Source organism: Myzus persicae, unplaced genomic scaffold, assembly GCF_001856785.1.
Source record: "Myzus persicae strain clone G006 unplaced genomic scaffold, MPER_G0061.0, whole genome shotgun sequence".
Lineage (NCBI taxonomy): Eukaryota > Metazoa > Arthropoda > Insecta > Hemiptera > Aphididae > Myzus > Myzus persicae.
In genome coordinates, this window is record NW_019104022.1 from 445,707 (window position 1) to 473,009 (window position 27,303).

General features: G+C 28.1%; 1 protein-coding gene across 5 annotated transcripts in view; it reads left to right on the top strand.

Moving 5' to 3' along the window:
* Positions 1 to 21,065, top strand: part of LOC111037699 (poly(rC)-binding protein 3-like) — a 40,543-nt gene extending 19,478 nt beyond the window's left edge. The window contains exons 3-13 of one of the 5 annotated variants that reach the window (XR_002604904.1): positions 4,855 to 4,966; positions 8,417 to 8,473; positions 9,102 to 9,218; positions 9,922 to 10,188; positions 10,462 to 10,722; positions 10,795 to 10,885; positions 10,958 to 11,117; positions 11,178 to 11,309; positions 17,411 to 17,512; positions 20,157 to 20,216; positions 20,564 to 21,065. Coding sequence is in view for 4 of the 5 variants with exons in the window: in XM_022320407.1 (XP_022176099.1) it covers positions 4,901 to 4,966; positions 8,417 to 8,473; positions 9,102 to 9,218; positions 9,922 to 10,188; positions 10,462 to 10,722; positions 10,795 to 10,885; positions 10,958 to 11,117; positions 11,178 to 11,309; positions 14,982 to 15,426 (1,596 nt within the window). In the remaining variant the exon portion in view is untranslated. Of the gene's footprint in view, positions 1 to 4,854; positions 4,967 to 8,416; positions 8,474 to 9,101; positions 9,219 to 9,921; positions 10,189 to 10,461; positions 10,723 to 10,794; positions 10,886 to 10,957; positions 11,118 to 11,177; positions 11,310 to 11,528; positions 11,719 to 14,981; positions 16,211 to 16,418; positions 16,702 to 17,410; positions 17,513 to 20,156; positions 20,217 to 20,563 lie in introns of those variants that run through there. The other 4 variants (XM_022320407.1, XM_022320409.1, XM_022320410.1 and 1 more) reach the window with 4 other exon arrangements.
* The last annotated feature ends 6,238 nt before the right edge of the window (positions 21,066 to 27,303 follow it).

A 27,303-nucleotide genomic window follows, 5' to 3' on the forward strand; every position in this document is an offset into this window, starting at 1 on the left:
ACGACGTAAGCGAAACAACAAAATACACACAAATGTCGAGTACCATTCTTTATAGAGCCGTCTCTTATAGTTTCTAGTGAGTAGGTACAGCTCCATCTCCTAGTATAGACACACTTGATTCGCGTGGAAAAAATAAAAGTATAAAACTCTCCAGTATGTTTTCCCATTTAGATCCCCTCAGTAATTTTGTCCTTACTTTTTAAAGTAAAGAAAAACAGTAAAAATTAAACACCTGCAACGGGGTAAGTTGAAGTCCAACTAAAACTTACTAACAGTCACTAACACTAACTAATATATTTGTAGTGTTTAGCCACAAACTACAATTTCTAGATATTTAAAATGAACTTATTACACAAAAAAAAAACTAACCATTAATTAAAATATGTTAAAAAAATACATATTACAACACTTTATGGAGAGCTCAATTTGTTCTTAACCAGTTCAATATTAATTAAATCAGAGTACCTATACCTATATAAATTATTATCTAAATGATCATCGAAAATATATAAACACAGTGTTTTATATATGAGTTTAAACTTCACACAAAAATATCTAAATTAATTTATTGTTGAAAATTCTAAAAAATTGTTTTTTATTAAGTACCTAATACATAAATGTATTATGCAGTATGCTATATATATGTTACTGTGGCAAAATCATAATAAAAATGTTCAGTTGGTGGTATTAATTTTTATAAACCTTTACAGTTTAAATGAAGATTAAATTTGATATTGAATCATAAAATAACGATTTTAGTTTTTTGCTGTACCTAATTGAAACATTTTTCCATTACTACAGGTATTATTATTTTCTATGTACAATACAACTTTTAAAATATTTAGACTAATATTAATCGTTTTTCACCTTTAATGATTTATCATTGAATTATTTATTGAATACCCATTCCAATGATTAACCACAGTGTATAGATATATATGGACTTTACTGTACAGCAGAGTAATTCCCTGGGTATATTTTCTTTAAACATCCTGAAATTACGTCCTAGTTCAAAATTTTTACTTTTAACAATTATAAAATAATAGGTAACATTTTTTGATATTTTTTAATTGTTGTAGAAACAACGCCTTAGTACCATGTTTAAAATATTTTAATTTGTATCATCAAAAAAATTATTTTTGAATCTTTCCAAGCTTCTATTACCCAATCAATTATAAGAAAAACTAAAGCAGCTATATTTTTTTGTTAAATTAATTTCAATATTACTTACCTATATAGTTTTTAACAAGACCATTTCTCTTGAACTTTCCTCTGAATTGATGGTTTAAGATGAAAAACAGAAGTGGAATGTACTGCAAATGGAAACACTTCACTTAAATGCATTGACGGAAGCATTGTCAGTTATAATCTTCAGTGAAATTGAAATATTGAAATTAAGCTAATTTTGTTAAGTAAACTTACTATAGTGTAAAAGAAAAGTTGAATATATAATAAATCTTAATCTCGACCTGTAATTTATGCATATACTAAAGGCACGGCTATCTTATCATCACTTTCTCTTTTAATGGAACTGTGAATTACATAAACTTGATTAATTAATTCTGAACATGATTTGAATCATGATGGACACGTATATAACCCAATACTTAAATCTACTAGATTTATTCAAATAGTAACAATTTTTTAACTGTTGAAAAGAGGAAAATATAAAAATTATTTTTTCCGCTCGTTTTCTTACAATTTCTTCATTTCAAAATAATTGACACTTCGACAAACGTAGTTTTTAATGATGAATGAATGATGTTGTCTCCAGCAGATATTGAATTTGGCTGTAAATGACCTTGGATCTTTCCACTTAACCATACATTTAAGTGCAACTTTAGAAAGTTACGATGCTATTCAGTAACAACATCAATAGCTTTTTGGTATAGTGTATTAATGTAGATACTTTGCCATTTTGGGATAAGTTTCTTTTTCTTTTTGTCTAATGTTTTTAGTCATTTTATACTTGCCATTAGTAGAGATTTTAAATTTTCCACCATTAAGTACTTATATTATTTTTAATGCATAGCAAAACAATTTTTAGTACTGATTTATACTCGATTTTTTGGTAATAATTAGTTCAACCAACCGAAGATAGAAATTACTAATAATAAAGAAATTTAATATAAGCTGTCAAATTTAACTTAAATTTTAACTTTATTCCTTTATTGAGAAGAGATTTCTCATTAGCACGATAATTTATTGATGAATTCAAATTCACTACATTCATTACAGTGACTACTCAAAGGACAGGGCTTCTACTATGTACCTTACTTAGATAGTTACCTTTTTTTAAAGACATTTTAACACTAATTGTTATTATGATTATTTAGTTGAATCACTTTTGTAAATTTTAACATTTTACATAACTTTTAAAGTAATAATAATTTTACATCAAAATCTGTCATGCAATTACACATACCTATAACCTAAATATTATAGTTTATAGATGTACCTATTGGTGTTCAAACACATCTAAATCTTACAAGAATCTAAATAACTCGCTAAGCTGTACAATAGATTTTCGAGTCAACCTCACCATTGAGTAGGTCACTGTAATTTATATATTAAACTTGAATTCAATGATAAATCACTGTATACGAAAAACTAATTCTAAGTGAAGATAGTTTGTCAGCCTATATTTCAAAGGATATACATTTATAATGTATGTATTATAAATAATTTAATTTCCATTAATAAGTAATATCTCGGTTGGAATTATCTAATTATTATTTGTTATATTATTATTATTAATCATAATTATATTATTATCTTATATTATTGTTATTGACTTAGAATAGACAGGTAGGTATTGTAGGATGTTAAAACAATTCATAGTATAAATAACTTACAATTAGACAAAATATTTTTAGAATGTCATTGTGCGTAGAAAATAATGACATGCGTAGTACGTACCTAAAATGGCGAAATTTTTCAAATCTCTATGGTTAATATTTTTTAAACTACAAAAAAAAATAACTAAAATGGATAGAGGAAAACTCTATAGAAAAAGTTTGCTTAAATATCCAATAATTATCGTCAACATTTGAACTTAAAAGCCAACCTGTATACTTTGATCTTAATAAATTAATTAAAGATTATTCTAAAAAGTAAGAGGAACGTTGTACTACATTATTAAGTTGGTATTAGATATTAAAATCGAAACAAATTATGCATATAATTTGCTCAAATAAATTTGTAATACAAATTTCAAGTCACTGAGGTTTTGCTTTTTGAGTTATAACTAAAAAAAAATGTATAATAATGTCGAGGTGAATCCTATCTGAACCCCTATTGACACGCATGTTAACAAATAACAAATAAACGAGTTATCTGTTAGTGTAAAATATACTGATAGTAATTTTTGCTGAAATTATAATATACATTCATAATTTATTATACCCTAGATTAAATATTAAATTAAATATTATTTAATTTATTTTTATTTATATTTTAATATTTATTATTTATTATTTTCTAATATTATTTAATTTGTTATTTTTGTCTGATCAATCTTGCAGTTTGGTGTGAACCATTTTTCACGGTCTTTGTATTTCATTTGTCTGTCGATTTATGAAGAGTAAAGAGCACACATTTTTAGTAACGCATTGAGTGTTTTACTGTAGTTATCATTTCCAATTGTTTTTCTCTCAAACAGTGATCAATAAAATTGTTATAATTCTTTCAGATTCCTGAAATGTGTAGGTAGGTAGGTACACCAAAATACAGAAAACTAGTATAGAATACATAGATTATTATTTTCTATAAATAATTAGTGTGCGAGCGTAAGTGAGTATATGTTTCAGATTGTCTATGTGTACGCTGTACCTATGTGTATGTGTGATATATAAATAAATAAGTATTAAGTATTAATCTGATCCAAGTAACCTAACTCCTATAATATATAGTATGTGTGAGTTGACGAACAAATACTTAAATGCAACTAAACGCCATTAGGTGCGTACGTGACGCGTGTAGATTTTGCGACATCCCTTGTGTAAATTATCATTGAGGTATCATTCATCAATCATATTATAGAAATAAGCTCTGGACAGACTTTCTTTTAGCCTCTTTTTGATACACAATTCGTTAAGTTTTCATTTTAAAAATATACTTTAATAGTTCAAGTAATTTTTTTCTTCTTTGCTCCTAAAAGATTGCATTATTATTTATTAACCATTTTACTTGTACTAAAGTAGTGGTATTCCGTCAATAATAATTTGAGGTTTATTCACATAATATCTTAAAAATATTCTTGTTTCTTTTTGTTGTAAACGTTTTAAATGTATCGTATATTAAATTAGTTTAAAAAAAATTATCTTAGCTTTATCTTACAAACTTACATAATATTATATGCAATGCTATTAAAATGTATATTAGGTATTTTGAACTCATGTATCAAGGTCTTATACATTTGTTTTTTTAAAGTATCATTTCATTGAAGTATAATTTTCACTTCATACAAATATTTTACGAGAACTACAGCTAATATAAATTTATGATGGCAGTATGATAGGTAGGTAATTTTAATTTTACTTGGAGAGTATCTTAATTCTTAATCATCATTATGTTTGCAAATTATACCTACTCCACGTATATTATCATCTACATATAGTTTCCTTAATTAAGGATACTGCAGTATATAATATGTATACATATAATTGCCGTTTATGTAAAGTAATATCCAGTGGATACAGTTTTTAATGCCCTTTAATTTCTGTTTGAAAATGAGTATCTGTGTAATTTTGAATGATTTATAACATTGACTATGATATATACAAAGCAATTCGTGTTTAATTAACACGTACCGTTAATTAATATTGTACTATAATAATATTTTATTTTCCACAGTAACTCGAATAATCAAGGATTACAGGGATTTCAACGAAAGGACCAAATGGACGCCAAATCGAAAGATGACTCCAACATCAGCCTTACACTTCGGCTAATAATGCAAGGAAAGGTAAATATTATATTTTGAGTTAATCTTCAACATAATATTATTTATTATTCTAAAAAAAGTCTAAAAGTAATATGGGTAAAGAATAATGAATATGAAATGTAATAATTAATATTGTAATTTTCGATTCCGTCTTCCCCTCGTGTACTTGAAGCCTTAAAAAAAAATGTAGTAAATAATCCATTTAGTGTTATTATTACTTCTAGTATACTAAATAGGTAGTCTCGTAAGTGAAACCATATTACACTTGTATGTGCTACTTGTATAGTGTATACACATACATTTAGGTAAATAATAAATGTATAATGTTATACATGGTGATTGATTTAAGTATCTACACAAATTTGTTCGAAAAGTTAGAAAAGTCACAACAAGAGTAGATCTCGCGTCTCCGAACAAAGTTGTCCACTACTCTCTCATCAAAAATTTTAAATTAAATATTTAAATAAACGTATAACTTATTAGTTACTAACCACTCACCCAAAATTCGTTTTTAATGTATCAAAGAATTCCGAAAATACTAAGTTACTACCCAAATTTACTGCCTTTTAGTGCAATCTATCAGTATTATTTTTGTTTTCCACTCATTAGATAAATTCAGTTATTATTTTGTCATATCATCATATTAATTAATTCGATATAGGTACATAACGATGTTTAATTATTTTTTATATAATAATATAATACATTATTATGACCACTACCTAGTGTCTAAAAAGACAGTATAATATCGCACGAGAACATTCGACTGTCGCCTGACATTGTCTAGTCAAGCAACCATTCTGACATTTCTAATTATATACACAGTCATGAACAGTCGTCAGTTTTGTAGACTGGTCTTAATAATTGTTCACTCGGTACATATTTATATGCAATATACATAGGTAGTATTATTATGAAGTTGTATATAGTAGATAATATGTATATTATATTATTATAGTAGTACTATACTGTATTATACGCATTTGCATGGCGATTCAAAAAAGCAATGTAAACGTACATGCAACATGGTAGGTCGTGAATACGTACATCGTTATTGATAGATAAGTTACCTACTGCAAATAATGAGTAAGAAAAAATGTATTCGAGTGAAAATGGATTGCCAGAATCTATTTATAAGGATATTTTATAATTTATTTATCTTAATACAACTTATCGATTTCAAAAATTATATCATGTCTAAAGTATTATGCTCATATATTACTATTTTATAAATATTTAGGAGAAATTTCAAGTACCTAAACCTACCGTTATCCATTTTAAAATTACAATTGACGACAGAATAACAACACTATACTGTTAAAAAGTGGTACTAAGTAAATATTCCCGTTTTTTTTTTTAGTTTTTCCAATTATTTTTAAAATCGTTGAGAATTTTTGATTTTTGATCCTCTCGAAGTACCAACTAGAACTGTTTTTAGAGAGTTGTGAAAGTCTTATAACTGTACTATATTTTTATTTTATCACAATAGAAGCGATGGGTTACCAAATTAAATCCAACAATCTACCATTTTATTGCCTATACTATTCATTGAAGTATAATAACAATTATGATAAAACTTTTTTTCTCGGGAATAAAAACTCTAGTTTAGAACTTTTAAAAATAGATGATTGTGAAAAAAAGATTTTACATTAAATCTCTAGGGGGTATATAAAGTAAACATTGTACATTGTACACAAATACTCAAAAGTAGTTTCATTTATCCATAGAAAAACGTCAAAGTTTGATTAAATTTAAAAACAATTCCTGCTTATATCAACAGGAAAGATATATATATTTTTTCTGTAAATCGAAATGTAGCATTTTTTTCTTAGCCATATAAACGTTAGGCTCTCTTTTTAGTTGTAGTATTCCAATGCAGTTGGAACAGACTTTAATTTCAACACCAAAATATCTGTATAAGTTAAACTATCCTGAATTAAACGAAAATAGTAAATGGTAAACCTGGTTGAATTGTATTATGTTATGCTCCCGAGAAAGCATTTAGGCTGCTACATACTAAAGTGTGTCTTACACTTTTACCTAAGTCGTATATTGTCAGTAAAATATCATTAAACATTTTTATACTAAATATAAACTGTATTATATACAAATATTGGTGCAGTATGGTACACTATGGTCAGTGACATATACAACATTTTTTTACAAAATCTGATTTATGGTAAACAGCTGGTTATGTTAAGTCCCAACCACTGGCAACACCCTTCTAAATTATTATAACAGTTTTAGTTTTTTTTCAATTAAAGCATTTTTAAAATCCATTTAAGACATCAAATAAATTTATTGGGTGATTATACATTTTCGTTGTAACATTTAAAATATACAACAACACACATACTATATAGTTTTTTTTTAATGCTATCGCCATTATTTGGTCTTTTATTTTGACATACGCATGTGCACATAGTTTCTGATAACCACCAGACTGATCCAACACTTTTTTATATTATTACATAGGTAATATGGTTTGATTTTCAATATGCCAACAATTGTTCTTTATTTTAATCAAAGATGTTGCAATTTAAAACATATACCTCAGTTTTCATAAAATAGAGAAAATGACTCATACATACCTGAAAGTTTAAATTTAAATGATTAAACTTTATTACAGTAAATATCTGTTCAACGTTTAAAGAGGCGTTGATGCCTTGATCTCATAAAAAATGTGCCTAATAAATTAATAACTTATGTTTTATTAATAGGGTGATACAACTCTTTGGATGGACTCCCTTTCTGTTAATTACTCTTCGTCTTTCTTGCTCTCTCTCTCTCTCACACACACACATGCACACACTCTTTTTTCTTACATGTATTATTCTCACTATAATAAACCTATTTATATTTATATTAATACACTTTTATCAAATGTATGTATTATGCTTTGGTATTGATGACAAATATTCAATTTAAAAAAGGTGAACAAGTGGGTACTACTCCACTTAAAATCTAAAAACACACATCATAGTAAATACAATACATTTATTCGCTAAGCTCAGAATCTACAAAATGTTACTGATTTCCAGTTCACTTGAAACTTTTACAAGTTAAAAAAAAAAGTAACTTTTAATTTTAAATTTAACTTAAACTTGTGAATCCATAATAATTTAGGTAACAGAATGATTTTAAAAAAAAGTAGTTAACTAGCTCAGCTTTGTTGGTGTGTGAATATATTGAATTACGATTTAGTATTTAAGCCCTTGATTGAGTAATAAAATCATAAATAATAGTTCTAAGATTGTAAACATTTAAATTGTCAACGTTGGCATCGAACTCCAGTTTATTTAAATTACCATTGAGTGTTATTATAATCCCATTGATGTTTTTTATTTAGAGAATGGATTGTGGAGTTATATTACATAAGTTACCCTTACCATTACCTACTAAAAATATTTGCATTAACTAAATGAGAAATTATACTTATTCATTATAAATGGTAATACAATTTTTTTACAGGAAGTTGGTAGTATAATAGGGAAAAAAGGAGAGATTGTCAAGCGGTTCAGAGAAGAGGTATGTATACAATCCATCTAGCAATATTCTTTCCCGAGCGTCAGATTAATACGGGCCATCCTGGAGGATATTAATCACGGGGTGATTTAGAAATGGGGTGTAAGATTGAGTCCAGAAAGGTCCCGGGGAATAGTGAAATTATACATTGTGCGAGAAACATTTCCGACAGTTTCACCCTTAGACAGAAATATTCATTTCTTTTATATTGATCGAACTTGACATTTTTCGGCTGATGAATCTTAACACGTTACTTAGATAAGCTCTAGAAGATTAATCATAGTTAAAAAAACAATAAATTCAAAATAATCTTCAGTACAATGAAGCTCCTTTTTAAATAGTTATAACCTAGAAAACACAGCAACAATTTCTCTCTTTCTTAAAATACGTAAATAATTCATTATTTAATTATGTATAGTTAAATTAGATAATATTATAAATTTTGCTTAAGTCATTTTCTGCATGATATTCTTAAGTTATTATCTAACTTAGTAAACTTAAATCAATAATAATTTCACAGTTCACCCTCCGCTCACATTAAAAAAGGAGTATTTTATTCAATATTAATTAAATAACTGTTGGCTGCTAATTGCTGCTGTATCAATGTATTTATAATTACATTTTTTCACAGTCTGGTGCCAAAATCAATATATCTGATGGCTCTTGTCCTGAAAGAATAGTGACCATATCAGGATCTACTGAAGCCATTTACAAAGCATTTTCTTTAATATGCACAAAAGTTGAAGAGGTAAGTTTTTCACATATTTACTCGATTGGATATAACTTGTGTTAAGACAACCAATATGTTTGATGCAGGGTCACATTTTGACATTTAATCATTATCCATTAATGATATACATATTTAAGATTAAGATTATGTGAAGTTGGCTATTGTAATTAGGTTGTAGGTAATAGAAAAAATTTTAAGTTATTTAATTATTTAAAAGTGGTTATTTTATATTTTAGATAATGGCCTGAAAAGTGCAAAGTCAGGTTTTGTTGATAAAAATCGTCTATTAATTATATTATTATTCTTAAATGTTTCTGTATTTATTTGTTTTAGTTTCATTAGTTAACCAAAATTATTTATTTAGTACAATCATTTATGCCTAATTACTAATTAGGTCTGAATAGGTGTAGTTTTTGATTTATGATTACACTGTTGTGTATAATTTACTCAATATATTATCTCAAAAATAATTACATAGGTAGGTAACTTAAATTTAGCTACTCTCCTAAAGATTTCGGGTCATGTATATTATTTTTGTATTTGTTCACACTCATATTCTTATTGTAACTATTATTACAGATTGTATGAATTCTAATACATTTTAAAAATGTTAATTTAAATATAAACTATTGTTTTTAAAGTTACAAATATTAAATTATTACGATAAGTCTAAAATTTCGTATAATCAATATGAATACATTTTTTATTTTTATTATTACAGTTTATTGAAATGCAAAATGGGAAAACTGGTGCAACAGCGATCGGAAAATGTGGTATGACCCTTCGGTTGATTGTTCCAGCATCACAGTGTGGATCTTTAATTGGGAAGGGTGGTAATAAAATCAAAGAAATTAGAGAAGCTACAGGAGCACAGATACAAGTGGCCTCAGATGTGCTTCCTCAATCTACAGAAAGAGCTGTTACATTAACTGGTACGAGGGACTCAATAACGCAGTGTATATTTCACATTTGTGCAGTTATGGTGGAAGTAAGTATACTAAAAAACCATTTAACTGAAACAATTTTAACACATTTTCTATATTTAGTTTTATACAAAATGAGTACTTACTATTATTATAATAAATAACAAAATATTATGATAGATATTGTTTTTTCATTTAATCATCAATTTAAAGAACAGAACCAATAGTTTATGAAAAAATTGGTATTATTCAAATTTAATATAACTCAACCTTTTTAGTTATTTGAATCTTATGTATAATTTAAGAATTTTAATAACCAATGGGACATTATATTTCAGTCACCTCCTAAAGGCGTAACAATACCGTATCGTGCTAAACCTCAGATGGGTGCACCAGTTATACTGGCTGGAGGACAAGCATTTACTCTAGCAAGTGCAGGATCTGCAGCTGGTTGTGATGTGGGCACCATGATGGTAGGCGGTGGGCCATATAACGCTCCAATGCTTATGGTTCCTCCATCGCCTGGTGCAGCAGCAAGTCTAGGCTTGATTGATCCACTGGATTATCCCTTGCTTAAAAATGCATTTGGACCTTCACAAGTATAACTTTTTACTTCAAATAAACGTTTAACAATATGAAAATTCACTACCGACTTAATTAATGTATTTTAGTTGGGAAAATTGACCGGAAATCCGTTAGCTGGTCTTGCGGCACTTGGACTTGGAAGCTTGGGAGGACCTGCGAATTCATTTAATCCAGCTGGTAAGTTATTGATTTGATGTATACAATTATTTAATTAAGCTATAATTATTTATAAAATACATATTTTTACAGCATTAGCGGCATTAGCTGGCAGCCAGTTAAGATCTAATGGTTCTGGAGCCAATATTAACAATAGATCTGGAGGCGGTCAACAAACTCACGAAATGACGGTACCAAATGACTTAATTGGCTGCATCATTGGAAAGGGAGGAACTAAAATCGCTGAAATTAGGTGTGTGTTTAGTTGTGTTGGTTTTTACTATGTCACTTATGATTGATTTTATGATTCCAGGCAAATCAGTGGAGCGATGATACGAATCTCAAACTGTGAAGACCGCGAAGGAAGTGCAAGCACGGACAGGACCATAACAATAACTGGAAATCCCGACTCCGTAGCTTTAGCACAGTACTTAATCAATATGAGGTGAGTACCTAGTGTTTAAATTACAGCATGAATAAAACTACTACTCGTTTGCCATACCTTTTGGCAAGGACACACTTTCGCTTTTGCGTTCTCGTTCGGCTTTTTATTTTTTTTTCGGTAGCGATTCTGGGTCAAAATGGACAATAGGGGCTTGCATTAATCTACAGTAGCGTGCACTTGAAAGCTGTCAAGAATTATAAAGTTGTTAAATATCAGCAGTTTTCAGCTGACCCAGAATATATAGATGTGGAATACAGAGCCCGGCTTTAAAGCTGGTAGGCGTTCAATTAGAATTGGCTGCACTGTTACTGCGTGGCTATTTGCGGTCGAAATTTTATGCAGCTTGTTAATTGAATCATGTAATCCATTAATCCGTTTGAGGCATCGTCGCTGTGATTAAATTCCACTGAATCTAACGCAACTTCGCAATGCGGTGAATATATATTAGAAGTATAAATGTATAATAGCAGTTGATTGAATTCGTGTAACATTTTAATGAATACGAAATTTAGAACTAAAAGAATAAAAATAATAATATTAAAATTAATTAATAACTTAAGTCTACAAATAAATATTTTATTAACGTTTGATATGACACATGTATAAATACATAGTTTTTACATACATTTCCTTTTCACGTATTATATACTATATAGTTATTTACATAGCATATCCCATCCCGAATTGTCTAGTAGTATGCCAAGCCTTAAGACATTCAATATATAACTATTTAATTAATATTATATAGGCAAACAAATTAATAGAACACGTAATAATCATTAATAAAAACGAATCACATGCATACATTCATTATTATAAATTATTGAATTATCATAATTCATATTACATGTTTAATAATTAATAATTACACCAATTTATTTTGAATACAAAATAATTTTAAAATATGAATTAAGGATTAAATTAAATTATTGTGAATTATGATTTCATAACAAAAACTTTTAAAATATAATACTGAAACATAATAATTTTAGTACTCACAAAAAATTTTAATTTGTCAAACAAATAGTCAAGCCGTTATTAGTAGAAAAGGGTGATGTACGATTTTGGCCCGAAATCGCACCCAATCGTTATTAGGTACTAAGATAACTACAATTACTTAAATAATAAAATCTAAACAAAAATGTATTCATCTTAATTTTATTCAGCTACCCCAGCAGAAGTCTATAATGTAGGGGGGGATAAAATTTAGCTTGGCCTAAATGATAAAATATGTACGCCAGTGTATTTAATTACATAGAATATCATTCTTGAAAATTATTGTATAGTATCGAATTCCTATTATTAAAAAAGTACCTATACGCACAAGACCCATTGTAAAATTGGTTTTCACTAATATTCGTTAGTAGAGTAGCATATCTATGTATTGAAACATTGTTGCTTAACCAGATACCACTACATTTTTTGAAGTGGGCTAGATATTTTGATACTCTTAAAATTATGGTGAAGTTAAAATTTTAAATGCAGATATATCGTTTTTACGGAACTACTTTAGCGAATTCCACAATTATTAATAAATCGGTACACCATGATAGTACTATGAGACACTTAATATAATGAATACCTTAAGTAGTTTTTTCTTCGATTTTTCAACTTATTTTTATTAACTTTCTATGATTTAAGTTAAAAACTCTGAGTTAGTTTTGCAAAACCACCAAAAGTATAGGTACCATTTGATAAAAACCAATAATTGTAACAGCACTTATAGAAACAGAGGGATTACTTGCTTGATAACATCACTTAGACAGTTAAAATCAAAACTCCCAAAGACTTCATTGCAAAATAACCACTGATGGTAATAACATTGTATAACAGTATAAAAATATAATTTTTTAATAGCCCATTGCCCATATAGACCTGGCGAGATTTCTTCGACACTACGCTGCCTTGAGTGATTAAAGCTAAAACATCCCTCGATTGATTGTATAAAATCACCACTGGTAGGTCACAGATTAAATTTTTTTGATGTTAACGCATATACCGCGGAGTCGCTCCCACGCTAGTTCGTTCATATGGCTTTGATGAAAAACGTCCTTCAATTTGCTATGTAAAACCACCTTGAGTAGATCAAATGGTAAGACCCAATTTTCAACTGCACTTGTTGATCCTGCTCGGACAGTTTGATAAAAGTTATATACAATACATGAGTGCATTGTACCACGAAATAGTGTTTGAAAAATTCGAAAATAACTATTTAAGGAGAACAGTTATAATACTAAAAACGTAAGATAAGAACAAATTTGAAACTAAATCCGACCACATAATTCTGACTTCACCATAGTTTTCAGTACCAAAATACGTAATTTCCAAAATAAAATAGGGGTATTCGGTGAAGTTAAGAAAATCTCTACTATAGTTATGTATGCCCACCTTGATCATTATATGTAGTATCTGTTGTGTGTTTAGAATCGCGAACCACAAATCGCAATTGAATACAATATAAGTAATAAATATACAGTGGTGCAGTCAGAGCCCAGATGGATCTGACGGTTATTATATTAATGTCGGGTTGCACAAACGGTCGATAAAAACAATTCAATAAGATGGTGATATCGGTTGGATAAACAAACCGATAAACATGTTTATTGAATCAATAATGTAGTGGACCGTTCCACATATATTCACAACATTTTATAAATAACCGTGATTAGTGGTTACGTATGCCATACAGATAAATCGTATAATATATACCATATATGTTATGTTTTATTATATATGATCAGAGAGTATCTATTTTGAAGGTCAGTGGTCCGTAGACTGGGACTATTACTGTAAAATGTAATTCTTATACTTTGTACCACTGATTATTTTTTAATATTTTACTCCAGATTATTATGAAATTGATATAAAAATAGCTAGGTTCAGATACTATACATGGGTACCATCGTGTGATTTATAAAAAAGTTATGTTTTGCAAAAGTTTAATGATAAAATATATTGGTTACCTCTAACACAAAAGTGTATATTCTGTATGTATTGTAGTTTTATCTAGAATGTATTTATAGATTAAAGACAATTAATATCTATTTAAAATTGGTAGTGCTCCTTTGAGAATCTGTAGTGGTTGATTTTTATTAAATCGCTTTAAAATAAAAATATATGTATGATATATTTTAGAATACCTCCAATAAGGTCTGCAAAGTTAAAAATCCTTCACCAAATTGTACCCTGGCTGAACTTCCTACCACTTCCAACAATATCAATCACTGGTTGTAAATCTCTGAAATAAAACACTTCACTGAAATAGTTCAACCGGGGACTGGAACTAAACCGAATAAAATGGTATTGAAACCGAAATCTTTTGAAAATTAAGAAAATTAAATTTTATCAATATCATGTATGTGTTGCCCCGCCTTACAACATAGCAAATTAGCGTTTAACAGAACCTATTTTGTGTTGTTGGCTTCAATATTAGAGTTAATTTACCATAATTTATTTTTTTATGAACCGAAATCTATGTAACCGGTTCCAGTCCCTAATGTACATCATTTTATATTATTCTTAATATATTTTCCTTGTTTTTGTTTTTCTTATATTTACTTACATATTATATCATAATGGTATAACGATTTTTATTTTTTATTCTACCGATATTGTTTTTATTTTTATTTTTTATTACTGCCCCCCACCGCCATTCCTCGACCTCGACCATAGCTTGGACATACAGCGCGCCTCGATGTTGCAATCGGAAATCCAACACCACCACCATCATCACCTCCTTCACCACCAACAGCAGCAGCAGCAGCAGCAGCAGCAGCAGCAGCAACAACAACAACAGCAGCAGCAGCAGCAGCAACAGCAACAGCAGCATCAACAGCAACAGCTAGTATTGCAGCCACACCAGTATCCGTTCCCTATTCACCACATGCTCGTCACATGCAACACCACGAACACCACCACCACCTCGGCCACGAACGCCCACCAGACCGCCAACCCATTGCCAGCCACCCACCCGCACCACCAACAGCAGTACACGACCGCCGCTGACATATTACCCGTCCAGCACCATTTCCACGGCCCCGCGGTAGCCGCACTGCTATCTCCTCAGCCGGCCGTTGCCAAACACAAAACCGACCGCATCAAGTTCACTCCGTACTGATATAACATTAAAATATACAAACAAACCCATTTCTGACCACAGTTTTAGGCGTATGTATTATAACATTATAGTAAACAATATACAATGTAGCATATCTTCGTAACAATACATACGAGAAGTAACTTTTTGTCCGTGAACTGCGACTACCGTCAAAATACTGTAACCTATATGATAGCGTGGTCCCAATTTCGTGGACTGATTGATGTCCACTGCAAATCACTGAACTTAAAAAGAACATAAACTATCGAATCTGTCCGAAAATAGTATACCAGACGATTACAACAATGGCAGCCGATCACATAACCTCGAATATCCTCTAACATCCATGACCTTGTAAACAAACACTAGTAGATTTCGTAAAGGGGCCTGGAACTGTAGGTACCTACTGAAAATAATCGGTTATGGAACGAAAATCCTCTGAAAATGTTGAAAACTAAACCTCACTGGAACCCTCATATTTTATACCTACCTATTTTAGAAACCGAAGAAATCATTAAATTGCCAGTCTCTGTTTTGTTCTTAATTCACAAGACTGTAGTTGCTAGGGGTGGAACGGGATCAGTTTCTAGACACAATTGAGACGTACTGGCCATATTTTCACCGTATACACGTATAATTGTTGAATAAAAAGTGTGTCTCTAGGGGAATCGTCACTTGCGTATCGTATAGTTACTTATTATAGGAAAATATAAAGATATCATGACCATTGGTGCAACTACTGGAAAGGGTTGTAGATAACTTATCCCCCAAACGTTGATTTATTCTCACTAGGTATTCTTTTTTTATAGTTTTTAGAGGTTTTCTGTGAAATTGTCTTTTTACAGTATACACTATACAGTTTATTATAAGTTATAACACTAATGTCAACAACTTTTTTTATTTTACTAGGTTTAATTATATTACAAAAAAGGCTTACAAATTTGGCAATCATACATATTTCTACGAATTGTTAAGAAATTGTTAATTATTTTTTTTGTGTGTGTGTGTTACAGTGCACTTATTGTATTCATGAAAATGGAGTTTTCATAGGGGCGGGGGTTGGTAGGAATTCGTTACTACATTATATTTTCTAGTCATTTTTCAATTATTTAAGTTTATATTGAGGTAATCATAATATTGATTGAAATCATTTATTAATCATACATATTTCTACTTAATTTAATTTGTTATTATATATTGAAAATGGTAAGTGCCTTATACTCAACCGTTCATTAAACCGTATTAATTTTGTAAAAACTATATACAGACCAAATTTTTAACCATTCAAATTTATTGTATATTTTTTATCATTTATTTTATATCAAAATATTTATGTGATATTGTGATCTGAATAAAATGCTCACTTAAAATAATTATAAATATTATATAATTATGTGTATATTATTTAAGTTCAAACAATTTAGAGCATTCATATAATTATATTGTTCCGATATCATACAATATTATTAATATTATGTTGTGTTATAATTTTATAGTTTAATACTTCTGTAGATGACGAAAGTGAATATAAATTTTGTTAATATAATATATATTTTAGATTATTAGTGATAATATAAATTTTAATGAGTTTACAAATACCTACAGGTTTTTTTATTATTATGAGTCATCATTTTTCAACTTTACTCTATAGGCTATTTGATATGCATGAAACAAAATCCCTTATAATTTAAATCAAGAAATATATGCATGAGACTATATTATAATATCAAGTAAATGGTTTTATCATAAAGTTAAGTTGTTTTTTTTTATTCGTTATGTTGATTAGTGTATTACTAAGCATGTGTGTTCAGCAAAAAAATTGTTTAATTTTTGAAACCAATTGAAACTTGTATTTGAACGTATATCAAGGTCAGTAAACTCGACATTTTATCAATATATCGCACATATTACCTATATATCTTATACTAAACGATTCAAGGTGTCTGTTGATCGCCGATCTCGTGTAGACTTATATTTTATTGAATGTGATTTTATTTGTTATCAGGATATCTATGGAGACTGCTGGACTAGCCTTGCCCGGTTATCATTACGTATCACCCAATCACATTGTCAAGTCACCGATCCATTAAATCAACGTACAAAAGAGGTAAGCAAACGGTTTATGAAAATGAAAGTAATACACAACCAAAAATGCTATCTTATAGAGTTAGGCTTGACAATAAATTCCAGAGCATGTGTTTTCTTTACCACAGTTGTTGGTTTTTTTGTAAATTTTTTTACAACTTTAATAAATTATAGTCAATAAAAATAAACTAATTTTAGTTTTTATGCAGCGTACTATAATATTTTATGTGTATTAGATCTATCTGAATGTATAAAAAAATTGGTTTACTATTTAAAAAAAAGTTGAAAAATTATAATGTTCAAGCACATAGTGAAAAGTTTTTATTGAACAACTTTCAGAAATGTGTAATATTTAGTACCTACCTACTGAGATTCTGAAAACTCCATTTAAATTCAAGGTTATTCAGCTGAAGTGTTTAGTGATACCTCTTAACTTATGAAAACACTGTGTAAATAGTACACTCATAGTTTTATTTTTATGTATACAATATATTAAATATTTATTAAATATTAGATACAACATATCATCAATCGTAAGACTTTTTAAAAATATTCTTGAACTGTGTCAAAAAAAAGTTTTTATAAAAAAAAAAAATATTTATTTACCTAATAGTTAAGTACCCAACTATTTTTCCATTTTACAATCAGTTAAACGGCACTCTGTGTATGCAATTTCAAGGCATTCTTGTCTGTCAATGTCAATAGCCTAAATTAACAACTTGTTTATCTTAATAGTTAAAAGCTGGTTTAGAGAAACTAATAAAACAAAATATATTAGGTTTTAAGAAAATCTTTAATAACAACTATATAATTTGATTCGTATAATTTAAAAACTTTTCATATTGATAATATTGTGCTTTTTATTCCAATAACTTATAATTATTTTCCCACAATAATTATGATAATTTTGAAAACTAATCGATCAAATGTCCTTTAATTTATACGAATATTCCCCACAGTAGGTGAATATCTTATCACAACTTTCGTACTTCTCTGAATCTAAACAAACTGTTCAAACAGAAACAAAAAGTGTTTAAAAGAGGTTTCAAACTCGCTTTGGCTCTTACTCTAACCTAGCCTAACCAAATATCGTTGTAACACGATTGAGTATTAACCAAGTTAAACCTCTTCGGTATTCAAAATTCCACACAACGTTTGGGCACTCACTATCCCTGAGAAGATAACACATTTGGGATCAAAATGAAACAAGTATCGTAGGTTAGGTTAATGCTATACTTTAAATAAGCCTCAAATTTTATATGCTATAATACTTTAATAACCATATGTATAATAATTAAAATACTTGAAAAATGTGATGAAAACTCGAAGTCAGATTATTTTCATCATATTTTTTAACATGGATTTCCAATTATTTTTATATATTTAATTTATTTAATGTTTTCTTTTTATAAGCATTTCAGTTATCATTTATGTATTTGGTATTAAGTTATAAGTATACACTTTTTTCTAATTTAATTTAATTATATTTGAACGCTATTTATAAAAATGTAGAAAGATCTGAAAGTAAATTAAAACGTCCACTAAGTGGTTCAACTACAAATGATAAAATTGTGCATTATAATGTTTATGAAATGTTTCAGATTTTTTGGTTGTCTAAGAGTTATTTGTAGGTACTTTTGCCTGAATATTTTACCGAAATGTGTGCTCATCACTATAATAATTTTCTAAAATATTATCAGTAAACGTATGGGGTTATTTGTAAGAGTTATATAAATTATATCAATATAACTATTAATAAAGTTCTCAGACAGAAAGAAATCTGGCCGAAAAAATATTTTAGCCACTCTCTTATTTCTGTATTATTTATTTTAATTAAGTAAATTATTATTTAACCTATTATACGATACCAGCTTTGACTCAAATCCGATTGGCACCCAATGATTTCTACAGTTGGAAACAATGCTTCTATTAATATACAGGCACTTTTTTCAAAATCTAAATCTATAACTTACTACTTACATACAAAATCTATACACTTACTTAAGTACATAAAAAACCCTATACATATATTTATTATAGTCCTTAGTACTCAAGCATATTGCAACATAATTGCGCAATTTTTATATTTTTTACTTCACTAATAAATTACAATACGATGCGCACGAGGTTTGTAACACAAATGAGCACCGATCCCTTTTAACCTGATCAAATCACAACATAATTGCACAAATGATATATGTATATACTATATCTATATGTAATTTATAAACAACATAATATACACAATAATGCATACATGACATACCACATAAGAGTATTATGTTAAATATAGGTTCATAATTTACCAATTAAAAATTCACTAAGATACTACACAAGTAATCATTGATTTCAAATTGTTTGAAATATTTTGCTTATTGACTATATTATACTCTATTTGAAAAATTGTACTAAATTTGTAAAATATACATTTTATGTATATTGATAAATATAAAAATTATATACATATATTACCATGTTGAGACTATTGTGTTAAGTCAAATCAAAAAAGGAAAATTTGCACAATCGTGTTAATATAATGCAATATTAGATAGATACCTATAATAGTTCCAATAGTGTCGATAGTCTGAATTACTCATATAAAATGTTTATTCCATATTTATACTTGATAAAAAAATATTTAACTTATGTTAATTCATTTTTTTAAGGTCTGCTATACAACACTTGGGCATTGGAAAAGTAAAATGATAATGAACATCAAAAATAAGGTATTATATAAATTATTTTATTTATCCAACGATGATGATAACAATTTTTGGATTTTCCTGTTTTAATAGGTTATAAACTTATAATTAATCTTTTGTATTATTATTATGGTTATTATTTATTTAACTATAGTATTCAATGTTTCGTTTTATTTTTATTTTTAATCTATTATTAGCGTTAATGTATTTTATGTTAATATATAATTATTATTATTATTAGTTAAGCTAAGTATGCGCGTTAGCGTTATAACTTATAAGTTGTAACTGTTCATGTTTATTCTTTGAATAATTGTATTATTTATTTAGTATTCTATTGGTTAATTTTTAAGATGTTATTTTTTTTTCTCTAGGTACACGCATATTGTTGCTAACATTTGGAAATTGTACCAAATTATTTCACACACTTGAGTATTATAGATAAGGTACAAATAGGCACTAATATTTAAATATTGTTCTTGTGTGTCAATAGAATCTGTAATTTTTATTTTTGCTGTCGAAAATCAAAATGCATTTCTGCATTCGTTGCCAGATAAAGCAATACCTACTATAAAATAGGTTAATATAAATGTATACAAAATACAATTAATATAATATTCTATAGTAATCGTATACAGGGTGAGTCGGATAATAGTTTAGAAAGTATCCAATTATAAGGACAACTATAGCTAAGTGTCCGACTGAGTATACATGTATTAATATAGGGTACAAACATTTTTGTACCTAATTTGGGTTATTTGAAGAATGGTTAATTTGTTGTTCAATCTCAGTCCTGAATAACATTAGTGTTATTCGGCTACCATATTAGTTCTACCGCCCCACCCTGTATAGTTTCCTATAATATGATTATGTTAACTTCGAAATATTGATTTCTGATCTATTATTAAACTCCTATATATTATAGGCGAGTAAATTCCTCAATAATCAATAATGTATAGTATAACATGAGTTAAAATAAATATTCGTAGCTTGTCTAAATTTTTAATTAAAATAATCGGCACAACAAATTAATAAAGTGCCAAAAAAAAAAAATTAATTAAAAAACAAGCCATCTTCGCTGGTTAAAATGTGAAAATATGTGCCAAATACCAAAATTATATATATATTATATAAATATATATATAATATTTTAAGATGTAGCAATAATAAATAATATATTTCATGGAAACTATGAATTAATGGCCTTACTGGCATTAGTGCATAATTATTATGTTATATAGGGATAAATATAATAGGTATTTCCAAAAAATCAGTTTTGTTTAGAAGCTTCAAACATAAACGCTATTTGAATATCTCTCTTAGATGCACTCTATTGATTAGTATAATAACATTACGTTAAATATAAATATAAACATTTTCTTTTTGATATATTATATTTTAAAACAAGTTTATAGACACCAAAGTCTTACCAATATGAGGTACGTAAATTGTACACTGTGTCAAAACTCAAAGGACAAAGGCGAAAGGGTATGCCACCGGGGGCAAATAAAAGGTTAGTGAAAATAAATACAAACTTATCGTCAATACATTGTTCTTGGCGCGCACATTTTTTTATCTTCAATACAAGTTGTTTTATTTTATTTTTAATTTAAATGATATAACTGTAGTTAATTAAAAATATTTTTTGTAACGTATTCTTGTAGCTGAATGATTTTTTTGTCATAAACTAAAAAAAAATAAAGTGTGATATAATAATTAGTCAGGGATGCATAAATTATTTAACTTTGGTATTTAACTTGACCCATAGTTTTATAAACAAAATGCAGCACATATTATATTTTAATAGAGTTTCATACAGAATTGATTTGGACAACATTGTAGCAAATAGAGTGAAATTCCTAATAATCATAATACACATTTAACAAATTCAAATAATTTTATCTAACTTTTAAAATGTAGAATATTTTAACAATAATAATAATATCGTTTATTATCATAAACATTAGAGACAATCATGAATTTTTATTTTAGATATTACGTTAATTTTTTTGTAGCTACATAGAAAATTTAAAAATCATATTTAATTCGCAATATTTAATGAACCTGTTTACGGTCGATAACATTTTTGGGCATAAACAATTGTCATCCGAACAGTAACCGTTGATAAAATACGCAAGTGCATGATTTTTTTTTTATTTGATTTTTTTGAATGTTTATGTACAAGATAATATATGCATTTTATATTTATAAACATTTATAAACTTATTTAAAGTAAATTAAGCGCGTGCTAAAAAAATTAATAATAATAATAAAATTTTTTGTGAAACACAAAAAGGGTAAGAATTTTTTTTATAATATGTATAAATAGATACCTATATACATATTTGTTTTGTTTGATCTCATTAAATTAATTACAAAAAAAAAACAATATTCACACAGAAATGTAAGAGAAGTTATTATTTTATTATTATTAGTTTTGTTATTATAAATCTTGATTTCTACAAAATAAAATAAAACCATATTTAAGAATCTAACATATCCCAATCAGAACCTAATAATTGAGTGATGACGATTATAATAAATAAATAGCATATCGCGTATACCAGCATATCCATTTTCCGCACACGACCATATCATGACGAATCGTCGAATCAAGTGACTGTTTTTATTTTCAAATTTGTTTTGTGTTCTATTCTGTTTAACCTGCCTTTGAGGTGTTTAGGAATGGAAAATAAAATTTGAAAATTCACAGACCACTGTTATTTGATGCCAGCAGCTAACAATCCGATGGTATATAGAATTATTGAAAACCCAATTATTTTGTCACCAAAACATTTATTGTTGTATTATTTGTATTATTATTATTATTCAAATTATTAATTATTATTATTATTACTATTATTATTAGTATTGTTAACCACCTATTAACCATAATTATTATTAGATGATATTGATTGTATACCTAGTTGGCTAGTTATTTTAGTTAGACACTTAAGTTTTACTGTTTTAGGGATATTTGCGTTAATCCAGTAGTCTAAATATTATTGTCATTATAACTCCTAGAATTTGGTTTTTCTAACCTTTCATAACACACTCTCTCTTTCTATATATCTATTTATCTCTATCTCTCTCTCTCTCTCTCTCTCTCTCCCTTATTCTCTCTTAATAATAATAATAATAGAATATACCTTAAAACTAATTAACACGTCTTACATTAAAAAATAATATATTATTAAATATTGTGAATTACGATTTCAATATTGTCACTACTATTATATTATAGTATTTAGTCTATAGTCAAGTTTACCATTTAATCCGTAGTATTTTGACAATGCTGAAATATAAGCTATTGTATTTTAACTTTGTTTGTTCGATATTGTATATCGCAGGGTTTAAAAAAATAACAATTATTATGCTTACACAGTTGTATTTAAATACATATTATATATTATATCCTTGATTGTGTTATGAATCATTTACATATACCTATGTCGCACAATCACTTACTGTTTTAAACTTTTAAACACTTATCTATTTTATATTACCTGCAAGCTGCATCCAGTTGCGTATTTAGGATTTTGTTGCCTTGGGTGCACATTTTTTTAACGCCCATTTCTCCCAAACAAAGTTTTTTTACAGAAGCAATTTTTCTCACCCGTAATAAACGTACAACACATTTGTAAAGTTTGCTGTCCCAAAAAAATGTACTGCCTGGTGCGATTGCCCCCCATGTTCCCCCTAAGTATGTCACTGGCTGCATCACAATAGGTAAGTTACATTATAGACATAATTTGAAATATCGTTACACTTTCTAGCTGCAGTAAAACTACAATAATCGTTATCGTTAATTGTAAGCCATAAAATTACCCAGAAACAATTCACGGAGCTCTCAATTATAGTACCTACAATAATATAGGTAGGTATATTGCACAGTTATTGTTTTAACATAATATAAAGTATAAACATATTTTTGACTGCGATGCCAAATTTCGTAAGGTTTTGTTGTCATGGTTACCATGGGTGGCTCTAGAGACATGGTTGGGGGGCTGGGGGGCAAGTCATAATTTTCATAAAACGTTCCATATTTTAATATGTTTTTTTTTTAAATTTTGTTATTAACAATATAAAATTTTTCAGGAATACGGTCTTGGGAGAGGGGGGCTTAGGCCCCTAGGCCGCCCCTGATGGTTAGTTATCAACAAAAATATATTAATTATGATTCATAGATTTTCCTTGTAGATGAAAAATACCAAGTAGCGTGCTACTGCCTACTGGTACTGTCCAGTGGCAATACGAATATATACATACTCGTGTAGAAAATAGGTTTTTAACCTTCCGAACTGAAAATTACATAGACATATAAGATAACTAGATAGCGGACTGCATATACATTCCCATAGGAACGTTGAAGTCTTGCGGCCATATGCCCATATGTGATATGTCATTATGTCAACAGGGCAATGTTTACAAAATAACCCAATAGATAATATACTTATACATATTTATATGTTATATATATATATTACGAATATACTATGTATATTATCAACCATACAATTTCGCCCTGTTGGCATATGGCTTCCCGACTTCAATATTATCCTGTAGTCGGCTATATAGTTGTTTTATATGTCTGTGGGAACTTGGAAGTATCGAGATATTCTGCAAAAATAACCAGAACGTAACAAAATATGTGAGTACCTACATATTATATTATATACAGCTTAACAACTTTTCCGACTTTTGATGCTAAATGTGTTCATTGAAATTATTACAAATGTAAATCGTCTCCAATGAATGGCGAAAATTGGAGAATTCCTTAGATATCAGATATTATAATATTACCTAAAAATCCATAAACCCTATACTTAATATGTAATCATATGTTTCATTGTATTTAGTCAAAAATAATATATACAGGCCTCTTCACTCTGCCCTTGGGGATGGCCCTGTCATTACAACAGTAAAAGTCCAAAATTCAGGGTATTACAATTATTTACAAATACTGTTATACTGCGGTTTTGGTGAGTACTTTATTTTGTATATTGTAAGTCAACATTTGTGATACATGTATCTATTTATGTAACTATTTCAACAACCTTTTATACTTATAAAGTATATCTGAGCAGCTATTAAAAATGTATAAGTCGTAACTAAAAGTCTAGGGTGGCACTGCCGAATGCCTGCCCATAAACACAACATCCTGTCAACGGCCATTAATCAAATTTACTCATTAAACTTATTGTATAGATTGTAAATAATATTTTAATAAAATAAAAAAAAGTCGTAACTAAAATAACGTTATGGAATTCAATTAAAAGTTCTCGACTACATTCAATATATTTCGACTATTCAACACAGCTCATAATAATTTTTAATTCGTGGCATATGTAGTTTGTCCCAACATATATAAAGTATTTTAAACTTTAAATAAAACAATAAATCCGGAAAACTGAAAAATATAATAAGTTCACTATTTACAAAACATAATATTATTTGTGATTTGAACGTATATTATTATTATATCGTATATAATATATTTGAAGAACTATAAGTAAGTATTTATTTATTTAACCAATCGTTAAAACTTAAAAGTAATACATACCTCAATTGTTCATAAAATGTATAATAACACAAAAATGCAACAAAAAAAAAAAAATCGAACAGCATATAAACTCAAATCTATATAACGAAATTAAAAAGATAAATTTAATTAAACTTCGTTCTATCCTACTCAAATACCTACAAATGCGACGAACAAAAATGTTATGCTCTATATCCATTTTAAAAAAACAACGCCAGATGAAACGTAGTTTTAACGTAGTCTCACTATTATTAAAATTGATAATGTCAAATTAGACTTTATCGTGGAAAAGAAAAAATTGTGAGACAAAAAGAGAGAAAGAAAAAGAGTCAGGAATATGAGAAGAAGAGCGGAGTGAGAGAGAAAAGAAAGGAGAAGAGAGATAGAGTGGAGAAAATAGAGAACAGTTGTAAGATGAAAGATAACAACGAGCGATTTCGGCATCTGATCTGATTCGTACCTACACCTCTTAATCTCTCTCTTAATACATTATGTTTATTACAATAATATTAACTACGTTAAATTCCATTAAAACTTCGTTGTCAGCGAACAGAGCCTTCAGATTGGCCGAGCGTTCCTGGCGGGCAGCATTCCGTTCCACGATTCCGTCCAGCTCGTTTTATATGTCCAATAATCGTTATTATACATTATTAAATCATTGGTAATAAGAATAATAACATCATCGCTTATCGGTAGTAACTTTTTTTTTTATTTAAAAGTTTACTGGCTTCCACGACTAAGGTTATCAGCTAATATTTTTTTTTTAAATAAAAACAGATTTGACATTTATTTATTAATTTTTTTATTAAAAAACCATTAAAAATTACATAGGATACAAAAAATATTGAGTTAGATTTCATGATTAACTATCTCTTTTAAGCTTTCAGCTTGTGTTAGAGATAGAGAGTAATAATTATTATTTATATACTATTATACAATTGAAAAAAAAAGAAAAAAAGTAACAGTATACCGATAAGTGATGATATTATTTTCCTTGTTATTGTTAAACTGTTACTGTATACATCGAATTCGCATATGTTTATAGTTTCGATTGAATTCCAAGATCGTTCTATCTTACTAAGTTGTAACTTGTAAGTAATTTTAAAGTTCAAATGATTGGTATGGTACACCAACATTTTGTGAGGCACCTCTCTCGACTTAGTGCTTAGGTATTGTTCAAGCATAATTTTAGTTTAATGTAAAAACAAAGTATGAAGAACCTTCTACTACATTTTTAATCCATATCTATGAACATTTTATGTATTTGTAACTCCAAAACATTTTGCAAATGTTTTTGATTTTGTTTAAATTTGAACACTCGTAAAACAAATTGTGATTCCATATTATACTATTATCGATATGTTTAATAATCACATGAATAACTTTAGAGAACCTCGCTCTAAATGCTCATACTTTTTTGATTAAGAAAATAAAATGTTATCAATAGGGAACGGATTTTATTGTAATAATAAAATCAAAATATGTACATAAATATGTAAAAAAAATAATCAAAATATGTAATAACCACTTTTTTTTTTTCCGTTTGAACCGACAGCAGAGGAGGATCTGTAT